Source organism: Cherax quadricarinatus, chromosome 21, assembly GCF_038502225.1.
Source record: "Cherax quadricarinatus isolate ZL_2023a chromosome 21, ASM3850222v1, whole genome shotgun sequence".
Classification (NCBI taxonomy): domain Eukaryota; kingdom Metazoa; phylum Arthropoda; class Malacostraca; order Decapoda; family Parastacidae; genus Cherax; species Cherax quadricarinatus.
Window position 1 is genome coordinate 20,149,763 of NC_091312.1, and position 15,761 is coordinate 20,165,523.

Consider the following 15,761-nt stretch of genomic DNA (forward strand, 5'->3'; position numbering starts at 1 on the left):
TGATGAGTGGAACAGTCTACCTAGTTGGGTTATTGAGGCTAGGACTTTGGGTAGTTTCAAATATAGGTTGGATAAATGCATGAGTGAGAGGGGTTGGATTTGAGTTATCAGAGCTTATTTCTTGGGTGGCATTGAAAATTGGGTTGGGCAAACATTTTGTTAGTGGGAAGGATTGTAAAGGACCTGCCAAGTATGGACCAACAGGCCTGCTGCAGTGTTCCTCCTTTCTTATGTTCTTATGTTCTTTAGAATATTTACTTTGTCTTATACTTAATTCTAACTATAGATTCACTATAAATCTTATGATAACAAGCATTGATCCTGATACCAACCTCTTATTGAATGACTTATATGAATCAAACAGTAACTGTAATTACTACACAGCAGAACAATCAAAGGCACTTCTCAGAGCCAACAACAACATAACTGTCTTTAACTAATATATCAGATCTTTAAGTAAACATTACAATGACCTCATAGCATTACTAAATTCCCTGCATGCCAGTATATCCATCATTACTTTCACTGAAACCTGGCTAAAGCCTGATACTACAGATGTCTATGCCATTCCTGGTTACACAGCCATACACAACTGGAGGCCAGATCAACAAGGGGGTGACACAGCTATATACTACTCAGACCAACTAGAATGTATCACTAATACTTGTACAAGGGATGAGCATGAGGCATATACAGTGGACCCCCGCATAACGATGGCATCACATAGCGATTAATCCGCATACCGCTTACTTTAATCGCAAAAATTTTGCCGCGCATACCGATTAAAAACCCGCTCACCGATTTTCGTCCGAGACGCGTCCAATGTGCGCCCTCAGCCAGCCTCACATGTGCCGCCCGTGCCATTGTTTACCAGCCAGCCTCCGCGGTAACATCCAAGCATACACTCGGAATATTTCGTATTATTACAGTGTTTTCGGTGCTGTTTCTGGAAAATAAGTGACCATGGGCCCCAAGAAAGCTTCTAGTGCCAACCGTACACCAATAAGGGTGAGAATTCCCATTGAAATGAAGAAAGAGATCATTGACAAGTATGAAAGTGGAGTGCGTATCGCCGACCTAGTCAAGTTGTACAAGAAACCCCAATCAACCATCGCTACTATTGTGGGCACCAGAAAGACAATCAAGGAAGCTGTTTTTGCCAAAGGTTTAACTGTGTTTTCGAAACAAAGATCGCAAGTGATGGAAGATGTTGAGAGACTCTTATTGGTGTGGATAAATGAAAAACAGCTAGCAGGAGATAGCGTCTCTCAAGCGATCATATGTGAAAAGGCTAGGAAGTTGCATGAGGATTTAATTAAAAAAATGCCTGCAACTAGTGATGATGTGAGTGAATTTAAGGCCAGCAAAGGTTGGTTTGAGATATTTAAGAAGCGTAGTGGCATCCATAGTGTGATAAGGCATGGTGAGGCTGCCAGTTCGGACCACAAAGCGGCTGAAAAATATGTGCAGGAATTCAAGGAGTACATAGACAGTGAAGGACTGAAACCTGAACAAGTGTTTAATTGTGATGAAACAGGCCTGTTCTGGAAGAAAATGCCAAGCAGGACCTACATTACTCAGGAGGAAAAGGCACTCCCAGGACATAAGCCTATGAAAAACAGGCTTACTTTGTTGATGTGTGCCAATGCTAGTGGTGATTGCAAAGTTAAGCCTTTATTAGTGTATCACTCTGAAACTCCCAGAGCGTTCAGGCAAAAGAATGTCCTCAAGGATAATTTGTGTGTGCTGTGGAGGGCAAACAGTAAGGCATGGGTCACTAGGGACTTTTTCTATAACTGGTTACACCATGCATTTGCCCCCAATGTGAAAGATTACCTAACTGAAAAGAAATTAGACCTTAAGTGCCTCCTGGTGTTAGACAATGCCCCTGGTCATCCTACAGACGTGGCAGAGCGACTTTATGGGGACATGAGCTTCATTAAGGTGAAGTTTTTGCCTCCTAATACCACTCCTCTCCTGCAGCCCATGGACCAGCAGGTTATTGCAAACTTCAAAAAACTGTACACAAAAGCTCTGTTTGAAAGGTGCTTTGTAGTGACCTCAGAAACTCAACTGACTCTAAGAGAGTTTTGGAGAGAGCACTTTAATATCCTCAATTGTGTAAACCTTATAGGTAAGGCTTGGGAGGGAGTGACTAAGAAGACCTTGAACTCTGCTTGGAAGAAACTGTGGCCAGAATGTGTAGACAAAAGGGATTTTGAAGGGTTTGAGGCTAACCCTGAGAATCCTGTGCCAGTTGAGGAATCCATTGTGGCATTGGGAAAGTCCTTGGGGTTGGAGGTTAGTGGGGAGGATGTGGAAGAGTTGGTGGAGGAGGACAATGAAGAACTAACCACTGATGAGCTGATAGATCAACTTCAAGAGCAAGAGGCCAGACCTGGGGAAACTGGTTCAGAGGAGGGGAGAGAGAAATTGAAGAAGTTGCCTACTACAAAGATAAAGGAAATCTGTGCAAAGTGGCTTGAAGTGCAAACCTTCATGGATGAAAATCACCCTCACACAGCTATTGCAAGCCGTGCTGGTGATTATTACACTGACAATGTTGTGAAACACTTTAGGCAAGTCATAAAGGAACGAGAGGTACAGGCCACTATGGACAGATATCTTGTGCGAAAGAAGTCCAGTGACTCTGAAGCTGGCCCTAGTGGCATTAAAAGAAGAAGGGAAGTAACCCCAGAAAAGGACTTGCTACCTCAAGTCCTAATGGAAGGGGATTCCCCTTCTAAACACTAACACTCTCTCTCCCCTCCTCCCATCCCATCAATCATCACCAGATCTTCAATAAAAGTAAGTGTCATGTAATTGTGCATGCCTTTTTCAGTTTGTGTGTATTAAAATTAACATTTCATGTGGTAAAAAAAATTTTTTTTCATACTTTTGGGTGTCTTGCACGGATTAATTTTATTTCCATTATTTCTTATGGGGAAAATTCATTCACATAACGATTATTTCGCATAACAATTACCCCTCTTGCACGGATTAAAATCGTTAACCGGGGGTCCACTGTATAATAGCCAAATTCAAATCCAAATACCTACAAAAGCCTCTCACAGTGATAAACATTTACAGAGTACCACAGTCAAACATTAGCCGATTTAGTGAAAATCTAGGAAGTATGATAACTGATGCACACATGAACAAAGATCACTTACTACTCTCAGGTGACTTCAATATAAATCTCCTGCAAGACCAGGACCCACACTTTACTAAATTCACAAACACTATGAGTAACTGCATGTTGCTACCAACAGTAACAAAACCTACAAGAGTTACAGAGACTAGTGTTTCCCTACTAGACCACATCTGGACCAACACCATATCCCCTTTAACCCTTTGGAGGTCTTGGACGTACCAGTACGTCTTACGACCCAGGATTTTTGATGTACTAGTACGCCTAAATTCTAGCGCCCCCAAATCTAGTGAGAGAAAGCTGGTAGGCCTACATATGTAAGAATGGGTCTATGTGGTCAATGTGCGCAGTATAAAAAAAATCCTGCAGCACACAGTGCGTAATGAGAAGAAAAAAACTTTGACAAGGTTTTTGGTTTAAAACTGAATTTGCACTGTATTTTTGTATGGTATTTATTGTTGTATACTAGTTTTCTTGGTCTCATTTTATAGAATGGAAGACATATTACAGAAATTGAGATGATTTTGACTGGTTTTACAATGAAAAGTACCTTGAAATTGAGCTCAAAGTAGCAGAAATGTTCGGTTTTTACCTAAGTTCAAAAGTAAACAAATCATGCCAAGTGCCCAATACACATCAACTGATGAGTCTAATATTCTTTCACAAGGGCACTGATATTATTTATACCATTTCTATACTAATGCAGTAGTCTGCATAGCAGTAAATCTTATTTTTTTTGTAAGAATAAAAATTCAAAGTGGAAAGCCAAAGAAATATAGAGGGGCCTGGGGATGTGACTAACGAGCAGAGAACTTGTTATTTTAGTGCCAGGAATGTCTTTCTTGTTTATTCTGGACCCTATTCAGAAATTGGCATCTTTTGAAATTTGTGTGAAATTGGCAAAATTGCTAAATTCTGACCGCTTTATTGGATAGTTGAAATTGGTAAATGGGTGGTTTCTTGTACTCATTCGGTAGAAAAAAGGGAGTTTTAGTGAAATAGTTATGATTTTTGTCGACTAGTACACTGGAATTAGCCGAAAATAGGGCTCAAAGCAGGCAAAATCGCCGATGCATAAACATTGTCAAGACCGCTAACTTCGCGAGAGCATAATTCCGTAAGTTTTCCATCAAATTTCATACTTTTGGTGTCATCATGATCGGGAAAAGGTTCTCTATCTTTTCACAAGAAAAAAAATATTTTTCTTTTGTTTTGAAATTTGGCCGACCCTGAGAACAAGTCTCTGAGAGGACCTGTCGACCCCCAAAGGGTTAAAATCAGGCATAATCACAGATAATACCACAGATCACTACCCTACCTTCCTCATAACAAATCTTGGCAAATTACCTCAAGACACTACTAAAGTCACTTTCAGACTTCACAATGAGGCAGCCATTAATAACTTCACAGCAGCAGTGACAAACATTGACTGGCACACTGAGCTAGAAATCTATACAGATATTGACGACTGTATTAATAATTTTCTAAAAAAGATCCAGTACCTCTATAACAAGCACTGCCCCGAAAAAACTAAACAGATGACAGCTAAGAGACTGAACAGTCCCTGGCTAACACCCAGCATCTTCAAATCCATAAATACAAAGCACCTATACGAAAAACAGTACAGAATGGGTCACATAACCAGAGACCAAACAAAACGTTACTCGTCAATCCTAACCAGCCTGATAAGAAGGGCTAAAAAATTGTATTATGAGAACAGATTATCCAACTTACGAGGTGACATAAAAAAGACCTGGAAAAACCCTATCAGAAATTCTAGGAACAAAAAAGATATCACAAAATAGCGAAATTGAATTAACAAAACCAGATGAACCCCAATTCCCACCAACTGAAACAGCAAACAGACTCAATAATTTCTTCTCCACTATAGGAAAAAACCTTGCCAATAAAATCCCAAGCTCAGATACCCCACCCAATGACTACCTCACTGGCAACTACCTGAACACACTGTTCCTAGCTCCGACTAACCCTACTGAAGTCTCCCTTATTATCAACACACTAAAAAACAAGACAGGAGATTTAAATACCTTACCACCCTTTATATACAAAAAAGTGTCACAAGTGCTATCACCAATCATTGCAACACTCTTTAACCCTTTGACTGTTTTCGACGTATAAATACGTCTTACGAGCCAATGTTTCTGACGTATATATACTCAATAATTCTAGCGGCTTCAAATCAAGTGGGAGAAAGCTGGTAGGCCCACATGTGAGAGAATGGGTCTGTGTGGTCAGTGTGCACCACATAAAAAAAATCCTGCAGCACACATTGCGTAATGAGAAAAAAAAAACTCTGATCGTTTTTTTGGAATAAAACGCCGACTTTGAGGTGTATTTTCGTATAGTATTTATCATTGTATTCGCGTTTTCATGGTCTTAGGTGATAAAATGGAAAACATACTACAGAAATAGAGATGATTTTCATTACTTTTACGATGAAAACGACCTTGAAACTAAGCTCAAAGTAGCGAAAATGTTCGATTTTTACCAAGGTTGAAGAGTAAATAAATCACACCACACGTCCAATACACGTCAACTAGGGAGTCTAATATTCTTTCACTAGTGCACTGATATTATTTATACCATTTTTACAATAATGCAGTCGTCTGCATAACAGTAAATTTTGTATTTTTTTGTATGAATAAAAAATCAAAATAGAAAGCAATAATAATATAAGAGGGGCCTAGAGATTAGAGATGTGACTAATGAACAGAGCATATGTTATTTTAGTGCCACGAATGTCTACCTTGTTTATTCTGGACCCTATTTTGAAATTGGCATCTTTTTTATTTTGCGTGAAATTGGCCAAATTGCCAATTTCTGACCACCATATTGGGTAGTCCAAATTAGTAAATGGGAGGTTTCTTGTACTCAGCTGATAGATAAAATGGAGTTCTAAAGAAATAGCTATGAGTTTGGTCAACTGGAACAATGGAATTGGCTGAAAATTGGGCTCAAAGTCGGCGAAATCGCCGATACGCATATGTCGCCGAGACCGCTAACTTCGCGGGACCATAATTCCACGAGTTTTCGACCAAATTTCGAACTTTTGGTGTCATTACCATCGGGAAAAGATTCTCTATCATTTCATAAGAAAAAATAATTTTTTTTTTTTTTTCAAAAATTGAGCGACATAGAATGACAGTTTCAGAGAGGGGCCTGAAACAGTCAAAGGGTTAACAAATCCATTGAATCCTCCACCTTCCCTACAGTACTCAAAATAGCAAGGGTCACCCCAATCCATAAAGGAGGAGACCAAACAGACTTGAATAACTATAGGCCAATATCCAAACTTACAACCTTTCTCTAAAATCTTTGAAAAATTAATTCATAAGCAAATCTATTCCTACCTCATCTCCCACAACATACTCAACCCCTGCCAATTTGGGTTCAGGCCTAATAAAAATACTAACGATGCTATTATACACATGCTAGAACACACATACACTGCAATAGAGAAAAAAGAAGTCCCATTGGGGATCTTCATTGACTTAAAGCTTTTGATACAGTTGACCATGATTTGCTCCATATAAAATTGTCGCACTATGGTATAAGAGGGCACTCCCTCAGCTACCTAAAGTCTTACCTCGGCAACAGAAGCCAATATGTGTACACAAACGGGGCAGACTCATCCGCACAGCCACTTACAGTTGGTGTCCCACAGGGAAGTGTCCTAGGGCCCTCTTCTCTTTCTCATATACATAAATGACCTACCAAATGCATCGCAACTACTCAAACCCACACTATTTGCACATGACACTACATACTTCTTCTCTCACCCGAGCCCAGTCACGCTAGCCAATACTGTAAATACCGAATTACAGAAAATATCCACCTGGATGAGGACTAACAAACTTACTCTAAACATTGACAAAACCTACTTCATTCAGTTTGGTAACAGAGCTACAGACGTCCCTCTTAACATAATGATAAACAGATCACCTATCACAAAACTCACAGAGGGAAAATTCTTAGGAATTAACCTTGATAATAGACTTAAATTTCATACACATATACAACAAATTTCCAAAAAAATTTCCAAGACTGTAGGCATACTATTGAAGATACGGTGCTATGTTCCACAGTCAGCCCTCCTGGCCCTATATCACTCACTTATTTACCCCTATCTCACCTATGGAATTTGTGCATGGGGCTCAACAACAATACCATCTCAGACCATTAGTTACCCAACAAAAGGCTGCAGTCAGAATGATAACAAATTCCCACTACAGGCAGCACACTCCACCAATATTCAAAACTCTAAACCTATTCACCATACAAAATATCCATACTTATTACTGCACCTATTACATACATAGAACACTTAACTCTGATATAAACCCTCCCCTCAAACATCTTACCAACCTCAACAGAACACATGACCATAACACAAGGCACAGATCACTCTTCGATGTTCCTCGTGTCCACCTCACGCTATGCAAAAACTCAATGCACATAAAAGGCCCAAAAATCTGGAATTCATTACCTGTGAATATAAAAGAAGCACTGTCTGTTTATAAATTCAAGTCTCTTCTCAAAAATCACTTACTCACCCACAACTAAATAAATACTAAATAATTGTATCACATAAATTGTATCTCATAAATGTTTCTCATTATTGTATCTCATAAATGTCTAACCTGTGACCCAATCAAAATTTGTTATTTTTTTAATTATATTACCTAACAGAATACTCCAATCTACTGAATGCTCAGCAACACAGTAAATGACCATATATGACCTGTCTTTGTAATACTCATTTGTGCTAAATTGTTATCTGTTTGCAATAATGTTTTTACCACTGAATATATCATTGCTTAATTAATCTTAAGTTAATTTTAAGTCTGCCCATAATGCTCTGCATACAAGGGGCTTTGGCATGTTGCACTTTAATAACTGTATTCCTTTGTACTTCTCTGTATCATGTTCAAATAAATAAATAAATAAATAAATAAAATAAAACAATAAAGTGTAGCATTAAGAGTGTAGTAATTAAGGGTAGCAAGTAACCTGTCTTCCACCCTCCACCTCCCCCATTGTACATACACTTTATGAAACCAGTTTATTTCTTTACATTCTCTATTATATTTTATTGTTTTTATGCAATATTTCTTATTTATAAATGCATTGTTTCATTGTTTTCCTTATGAAACTAGTGATCTAGTGCAGTTAGCCTCACAAACACCATTTTCAGAAGGGGAAGAATGGGAAGATAAGGTTAGTGCGACAGCGGCAATGGCCGCCACCACTCGCCATATTATGGCCTATTTTATTCATTCTAGAGTATATATTATGTTTCTGTGTTATTTATATTGTTTATTGTGTCATATTAGATCAGTTGTGATAGATAAATAAGCTGTAGAGTTAATATTTGCATTATATTGAAGTATTTTGTCCTGCCTTCCAGGAGCAGGAATTCCCCTGGAACGGATTAATGGCATTTCAGTTAATTTAAATGAGAAAAATTGATTTGATATATGAGCAAATTGAGTTACGAGCTCGGTCATGGAACGGATTAAACTTGTAAGTTGAGGTTCCACTGTACTTGAGTTTCACTGAACAATAACAAAAACAACTGTTTATGTCTCCAGCTAGAAGGAAGAATTTATCTTTACAATCTATTTTGCACATTTTATTATTGAAAGTAACTCTTACATATACAGCCTCTCCTCACTTAGCGATGTACTCGTTTACCAACAACTCAGGCTTACGGCGAGTTCTCTGACCAGTATGCATACCTTAATAATGTATATTAGAGCTGATTTCCTCTATTGTGTTTATTACAATATACAGTACACTACTGTATAAACATTTAAAAATATACCAGAAATGTTATAAATGGTGCAGAGGTTGACACAAACCCACTACCATTGTAGTATGCTCCTCACTTAGCGACAAATTCGTTTACCGACGAGGTCTTATAAACAGAACTCTGTCATTAAGTGAGGAGAGGCTGTATATGAATTAAATTATTGGTGATAATAATCTCTGAATTAGAATGTGATAGATTTATATTCCTAATCTCATTACTGTTAGTTTTATTGCTTTATTATGCACCCTGCACCTATCCCATGGGCGGTAGTCACCCCACGCCCATCTTGTGGGTGATAGTCACTCCATGACCATCTTGTGGGCGATAGTCACCCCATGCCCATCTTGTGGGCGGTAGTCACCCCATGCCCATCTTGAGGGCGGTAGTCACCCCATGCCCATCTTGCGAGTGGTAGTCACCCCATGCCCATCTTGCGGGCGGTAGTCACCCCATGCCCATCTTGAGGGCGGTAGTCACCCCATGCCCATCTTGCGAGTGGTAGTCACCCCATGCTCATCTTGCGGGCGGTAGTCACCCCATGCCCATCTTGCAGGTGGTAGTCACTCCATGCCCATCTTGTGGGCGGTAGTCACCCCATGCCCATCTTGTGGGCGGTAGTCATTCCATGCCCATCTTGAGGGCGATAGTTACCCCATGCCCATCTTGTGGGCAGCAGTTACCCCATGCCCATCTTGTGGGTGGCAATCACCCCATGCCCATCTTGTGGGCAGCAGTCACCCCATGCCCATCTTGTGGGTGGCAGTCATCCCATGCCCATCTTGTGGGCAGCAGTCATCCCATGCCCATCTTGTGGGCGGCAGTCATCCTATGCCCTTTTTGTGGGTGGCAGTCATCCTATGCCATCTTGTGGGCAGTAGTTAAAAAGTTAGCAGTACATAATGCAACTTGTCCTCCAAATGTTTCTTCCGTTGTCACATGTTACATCACATTAGTTTCTGTACATTCTAAGTCATGACAGAAATTTAATATTACTGGCCATTAGTCACACTAAGCCATAAAATGCGGGGGTATGCTTTATCTAAAATAATCAGATCTTTGTTTAACCCCCAGCCATAAGATGCCGGGTTATATTTTCTGGCCTCAAAAGTAAGATTAATTTTTTTTTCTGCATTAATATTAAATACATGCAGTGTTTTCATAACCTGTGAGTCAGCAGTAAGCCTACTGGCCCATGCTAGACAGATTCTTCTCAAAACCAACCCTTTCCACTTGTATATTTATTCTACTAATCTACAATATTATTATATTTAGGAGGGAAGCACTAAACCTATAAGATTATAGTGTCATGAATAAATAAATGAGATATGAATAATGTTTAACAGATATCTAACCAAGACAGAACTCACAGCAACGGGTTCAAGTTGGAAAAAAATATATTTAGAGAGGATATAGGAAAGCTATATAATGGTTGGGTGTAAGCTTTGCCTAGCATGGGCCACTAGGCCTAAAGCAATGCTGTATTTTACAGCAATGCTGTATTTTGCTGCATTTTACAGCAATGCTGTATTTTGATTATTTTTACATATTTTTTTTTTTTTTGGGTAGAATGTGGGAGATAACTCTAGATACATTTATTAAAAAAAAAAAAGAAAAATGCGAGTTATGGCCAGTAGTAGACGGTAGTTATTTTAGTTTGGATTAACCTAACTTAATATAACCTGTTTTAACATATTGTTTACCACTATTAACAAAATTCTATAAATCAGTGGCTTACGTTTGGCAGCGCAGGGTACCATCACTCTCTGAAATCATTGGCTACCCCCCCTGCTCTCAGAATTGGAAGACAGGCTACATAATGGTCTATTATATATTAAAAATTTTGCTATTTTATTCAGAGAGAGATAAGCATATCCAGTAATATCAGAGAGATTGTACATTATTTATGATTACTGCATCACATTGATTGGCTGTCACGCATGCTTACAGGCTATTATGAAGCAACCAATCATTGTGGGTTCAGGAACTCAGCTTTATATTCTACCAAACACATTCCAGGTAAATGCTTAAATCATTATTGTAGTGTGAATATTAAAATTAAATGTTGGCAAATGCTTATAATAAACCTTTATGGGCATTTTTTAAATATATAAAATTATTTTAGTTTCATTCCTTTATTGTATGGGTCTAAATAGTTTATCACAATAATTGAGTGAATGTGTTAGAAGCAATGTTTAGACCAATATCTGTCAATGTAAGGCCCTTGTATTATGCACTTGGTACCTGTTTACCTGGCCAGCTGATTGTGAGCTGTAACTGGTAGTATCACTCATGCCATATACTTCATAATTATTCCTCTGAGCTTTGACTAGTAGCACCAGCATCAGTTTTTGCCTACCCTATGTATTTTGTTTACCTTTAATTTTGCCATTTATAATATACTTCAAATAACTTTCTCTTTGTAGTGCTTAAGTTTTAAGCCTTAGACATGGTATTTGCTATGGTAATTAGAACTAAAGTGCTAGATATAATGTTTTCGTTAGTATGAGAATATATCCTCAAAGCATTTATAATGTATGTATTTGATTTCAAGCTTTATTGATATAGTAGTACAGTATGTCATTAATATTTTTATTATGTCTGGCAAACCATGATTGTTTTTGGTTATATTTTTGTGCATATCTTCCATTTAAAAACCTTAATCTTCATAACAACTACATTGTTAACCCTCATTAATCTCTGTATATGAAAGTCTTAACAGCTTTGGAAAATGCTCATCATACTCAAATTTGTGTCGAAATTCCTCACGTATTTTCCTACACTTTTAGCATTTCTTTTCTCATGTCTTTACTTTTTCACTGAAGTCATGGCTCTTGTAGTTTACCAAATTTAAATTCACTTGCATTGAAATTAATTATATTTTAGTATTGCCACTTCTTTCCACAATACATGTTTTTTTCTGAAATTATCATGCTGGTAGCCTTCCAAACTTAATATCACTTTCGTTAGACTTCCTTGTATTGTGACTCTGTTTTACTTACTGCAGGCTCAAGCAAATGTAGAGGGCCGAGCTGCCGTGATAGACCCCTAGTAATGAAGGTATTAAGCACCAGCAGCTACTGTAATAAGGCAGAAGTTCACAATCTTGGCATTTATCTTTCATTTAACTGTGCCTCATTGAATGTAGTCCTGAAACCAGTACAAGTTGAACATGCATGAGGCTTTCTTCAGTTACTGATCAGTAAACACTACATGCTCAACTTTATCCATTTCTCTCTCAGAATTTACTCTTAGTTTTTCACTCATCATAACTAAACCACCACTTACCTGTTCCATTAACTATTCATAATGAAATACTGTGTAATATAGCCTTTTGTTAAAGCTACAACTGTTTACTGTAATTACTTATATGTACTTAACCCCTTTTTGGCTTTATCTTTGTAAATAAATTCTTACTTTTAATTATCCCCAATATTTATCATTTTACTATGAAACATATGGGTTCTATCATTTTGTTTTGGTGACCATGGACTTTGTTATATCCTTTCTCTGTTGGTTGTGCTCTTAACTTTCTTGTTGTTCTTATCCTTGTATGAATTCTTTACAGCCCTTTTCTTGCTCACCCATTAATCTTGCTTCATTTCCCTCCACTACCACCCAGATGTTATTATCCTTCTACCTTACTACTACTCATCTCAAGGCCTTTTAGTGAAGAGTAACTACTTTATCACTCTAGCATTCTTTCCAAGTTGTAAGTGACTGTTCCATCTACCACCATTGCTGTCTTAGTACTGATACTACTCCGTAGTGTTTATCTAGGCTATTTTTCTCTGTAGTGTTCATAGCTCTTATCTAGTACTTTCATTTTCTTTCACTTTATAGAATTTGCCATGAATGTTATGTAGCTCATAAGTCTGTTAGATCGTATTTGCCTGCATGTTGTAGCAAATGTTATAAACTTTGCTTAGTTATAATTCATATTTGAATATAATTTTATTTCGTGCAGAGAAAATATTGCATTTTTGCCCTTGTATCTGACTACTGTAGTCATTGGTTTAAGTATTCTAGTATAATATTTGATATGTATAAATTAAGCAGTTGAACCAGGCCTGCATGTGCCTCATGGTCTTATATGACAATACCAGTAAGTGCAGCACCCAAGTGACCCTGAAGTTCTAGCAGCTATAAAGACGAAACATCAGTGACGTACAAGCCAGATTTTCGTATTCGAGTATAGATGAGTTCGTGGTACAAGACGACAATCAGAATAGTTCAATCCTTGAATGATAATACAAACGGTTTAGGTATTTTTTTGTAGTTCTTACTTCCACTGTAGGTGAATATAGAAGATTTCAAGAGTATTCCTGCATTGTAAAGGATGGTGAAAGAGATTTGACTGGCAGTATATAGTTATTTGGTTTGCAAAAGAAAAACTGTGCCACTATATTGCATTATTCACCAAGGAAAATTATGATGTCATTTGTTTATACAAATATCATGGAAACTATTCTCAGCAAAGTAAACTTCAGAATGACAAAATCTCAGAGTTAATTCATATCATTCCTTGAACTCATTTGAGAATTCATTGATGTAGCATTGCTCTCAAATAACTGGGAATTGATAGCTGGGAAATTTATTGAACATTTCAGTGCCCTTTGGGAATTATTATAATCAAAATTAGGCACTAAACCCACAATGAGCAATTTAGTAACACGCAAATACAGTGGAACCTTGGCTTACGAGCGTAATCTGTTCCGTGACCTTGTTCGTATGCTGAGTCAATTTTCCTCATTTAAATTAATTGAAATGCAATTAATCCATTCCAACCTATCAGGAGGCAAGACAAAATAATGCTAATAGAAACTCTGCAGCTTATTTATCTATCACAATTCATCTAATATGACATAATAAACAATATTAATAACATAGAAACATGATACAGTGGTACCCCGAGTTTCGTACAACTCTCAACTCGAACAATTATGGATCCCAGGTTATAACCTATTTTGATGTGACAGACTAAACAGGCAACAAGGGGGGGGATGGGGAGGGTTGACCTGTATGTCACAGAGTCGCTCATTTGCACAGAACTACCAAACACCTCAAATGATGTAGTTGAAGTTTTGGCAGTAAAGATTGAAAACCAAAACCTTGTCATTGTGGTAGTATACAAGCCTCCAGATGGAACTTCCCAGCAATTCCAGGAGCAGCTTGAGAAAATTGACCACTATCTGGAAAATATCCCAACTCCTGCCCCAAACATCTTACTACTAGGAGATTTCAACTTAAGACACCTAAAATGGAGGAGTATAGCAAACATTGTTTTACCCGAGATCACCCTGGGAGGCAGCTCAATTGAAAATTCACACACACATGAACTATTAAATCTCTGCACCAAATTCACAGTAGAGCCTACAAAACTAGAAAATATGCTGGACCTCATCTTCACTAACAATGACAATCTGATACGTAATATAACTGTATCAAAGACAATACACTTAGATCACAACATAATAGAGGTACAGACATGTATGCACAGGGCTCTGGACCAGCAAAATGAAATTCAATTTCAATAACAAAAGAATACAATGGGATCAAGTAAACCATGTCCTAAAATGAAACAAGTTGGGAAGATATCCTAAACAACATGGATCTGAACATTTGCCTTGAAAAAATGAATTCTGTGGTTCTTGAGATCTGCTCAAGACACATTCCATTAAGAAAAAGAAAGAGAAGATGTAAACTAGAGAGAGAGAGATTTCCTTCGAAGGCGAAGAGTCACAGAGCTGCTGAGTGGGGCCAATATATATGAAAGATGAAGGGAGGCTCTAGTCGATGAAATTTCAAATATCAAACTTAAGCTGAAGGAATCTTATAGGAGTCAGGAATCACAGGAAGAACTAAAAGCTATAAAGGAAATTGAAAAAAAAAAAAATACTTCTTCTCTTATGCCAAATCTAAGGGGAAAAACAACATCCAGTATTGGGCCCCTGCTTAGGTGGGATGGGACATACACAGATGACAGCCAAGAAATGAGTGAGATACTAAAGTCCCTGTATGACTCAGTGCTCAGCGAGCCACTGCCCAGATGGAGGGTTGACAATCCAAATGAATTCTTTATGAACAAAGCCAAAAATTTGGTCATCCCAAAAATCTCGGATATTATTCTAACTCCACAAAACTTTGAAGAGGCAATTAATGGCATGCCCATGCACTCTGCTCCAGGCCCAGACTCGTGGAACTCTGTGTTCATTAAAAAGTGCAAGAAGCCCCTATCTCGTGCCTTCAGCATTTTATGGAGAGGGAGCATGGACACAGGGATCATCCCATACACACTAAAAACAACAGACAGCTCCACTCCACAAAGGTGGCAGTAAAGCAATTGCAAAGAACTACAGACCAATAGCACTAACATCCCATGTCATAAAAATCTTTGAGAGGGTTCTAAGAAGCAAGATAGCCAACTACCTAGATACCCATCAATTACACAACCCAGAGCAACACAGGTTTAGAGCAGGTCGCTCCTGCCTGTCCCAGCTGCTGTACCGCCGTGACAAGGTCCAGCAGCAGTCCACCGTGACAAGGTCCTGGATGCTGTAGAGGATAAACAAAATACAGATGTAGTATACACAGACTTTGCAAAAGCTTTCAACAAGTGTGACCATGGTGTAATAGCACACAAAATGCATGATAAAGGAATAATGGGAAAAGTTGGTAGATGGATCTACAACTTCCTGACAAATAGAACACCAAGAGTAATAGTAAACAGAGTAAAGTCCCAGGCAGCCATGGTAAAAAGCTCTGTTCTACAAGGCACAG

General features: G+C 38.2%; 1 protein-coding gene across 4 annotated transcripts in view; it reads left to right on the forward strand.

The window, feature by feature from the left end:
• Nucleotides 1–15,761, forward strand: part of LOC128689001 (prostaglandin E2 receptor EP4 subtype) — a 221,567-nt gene that overhangs the window by 184,965 nt on the left and 20,841 nt on the right. For 2 of the 4 annotated variants that reach the window (XM_070087283.1, XM_070087284.1), the window contains 2 exons: nt 10,932–11,000; nt 11,989–12,041. In XM_070087283.1, the coding sequence (XP_069943384.1) occupies nt 10,932–11,000; nt 11,989–12,041 (122 nt within the window). The remainder of the gene's footprint in view (nt 1–10,931; nt 11,001–11,988; nt 12,042–15,761) is intronic. The other 2 variants (XM_070087285.1, XM_070087286.1) reach the window with 1 other exon arrangement.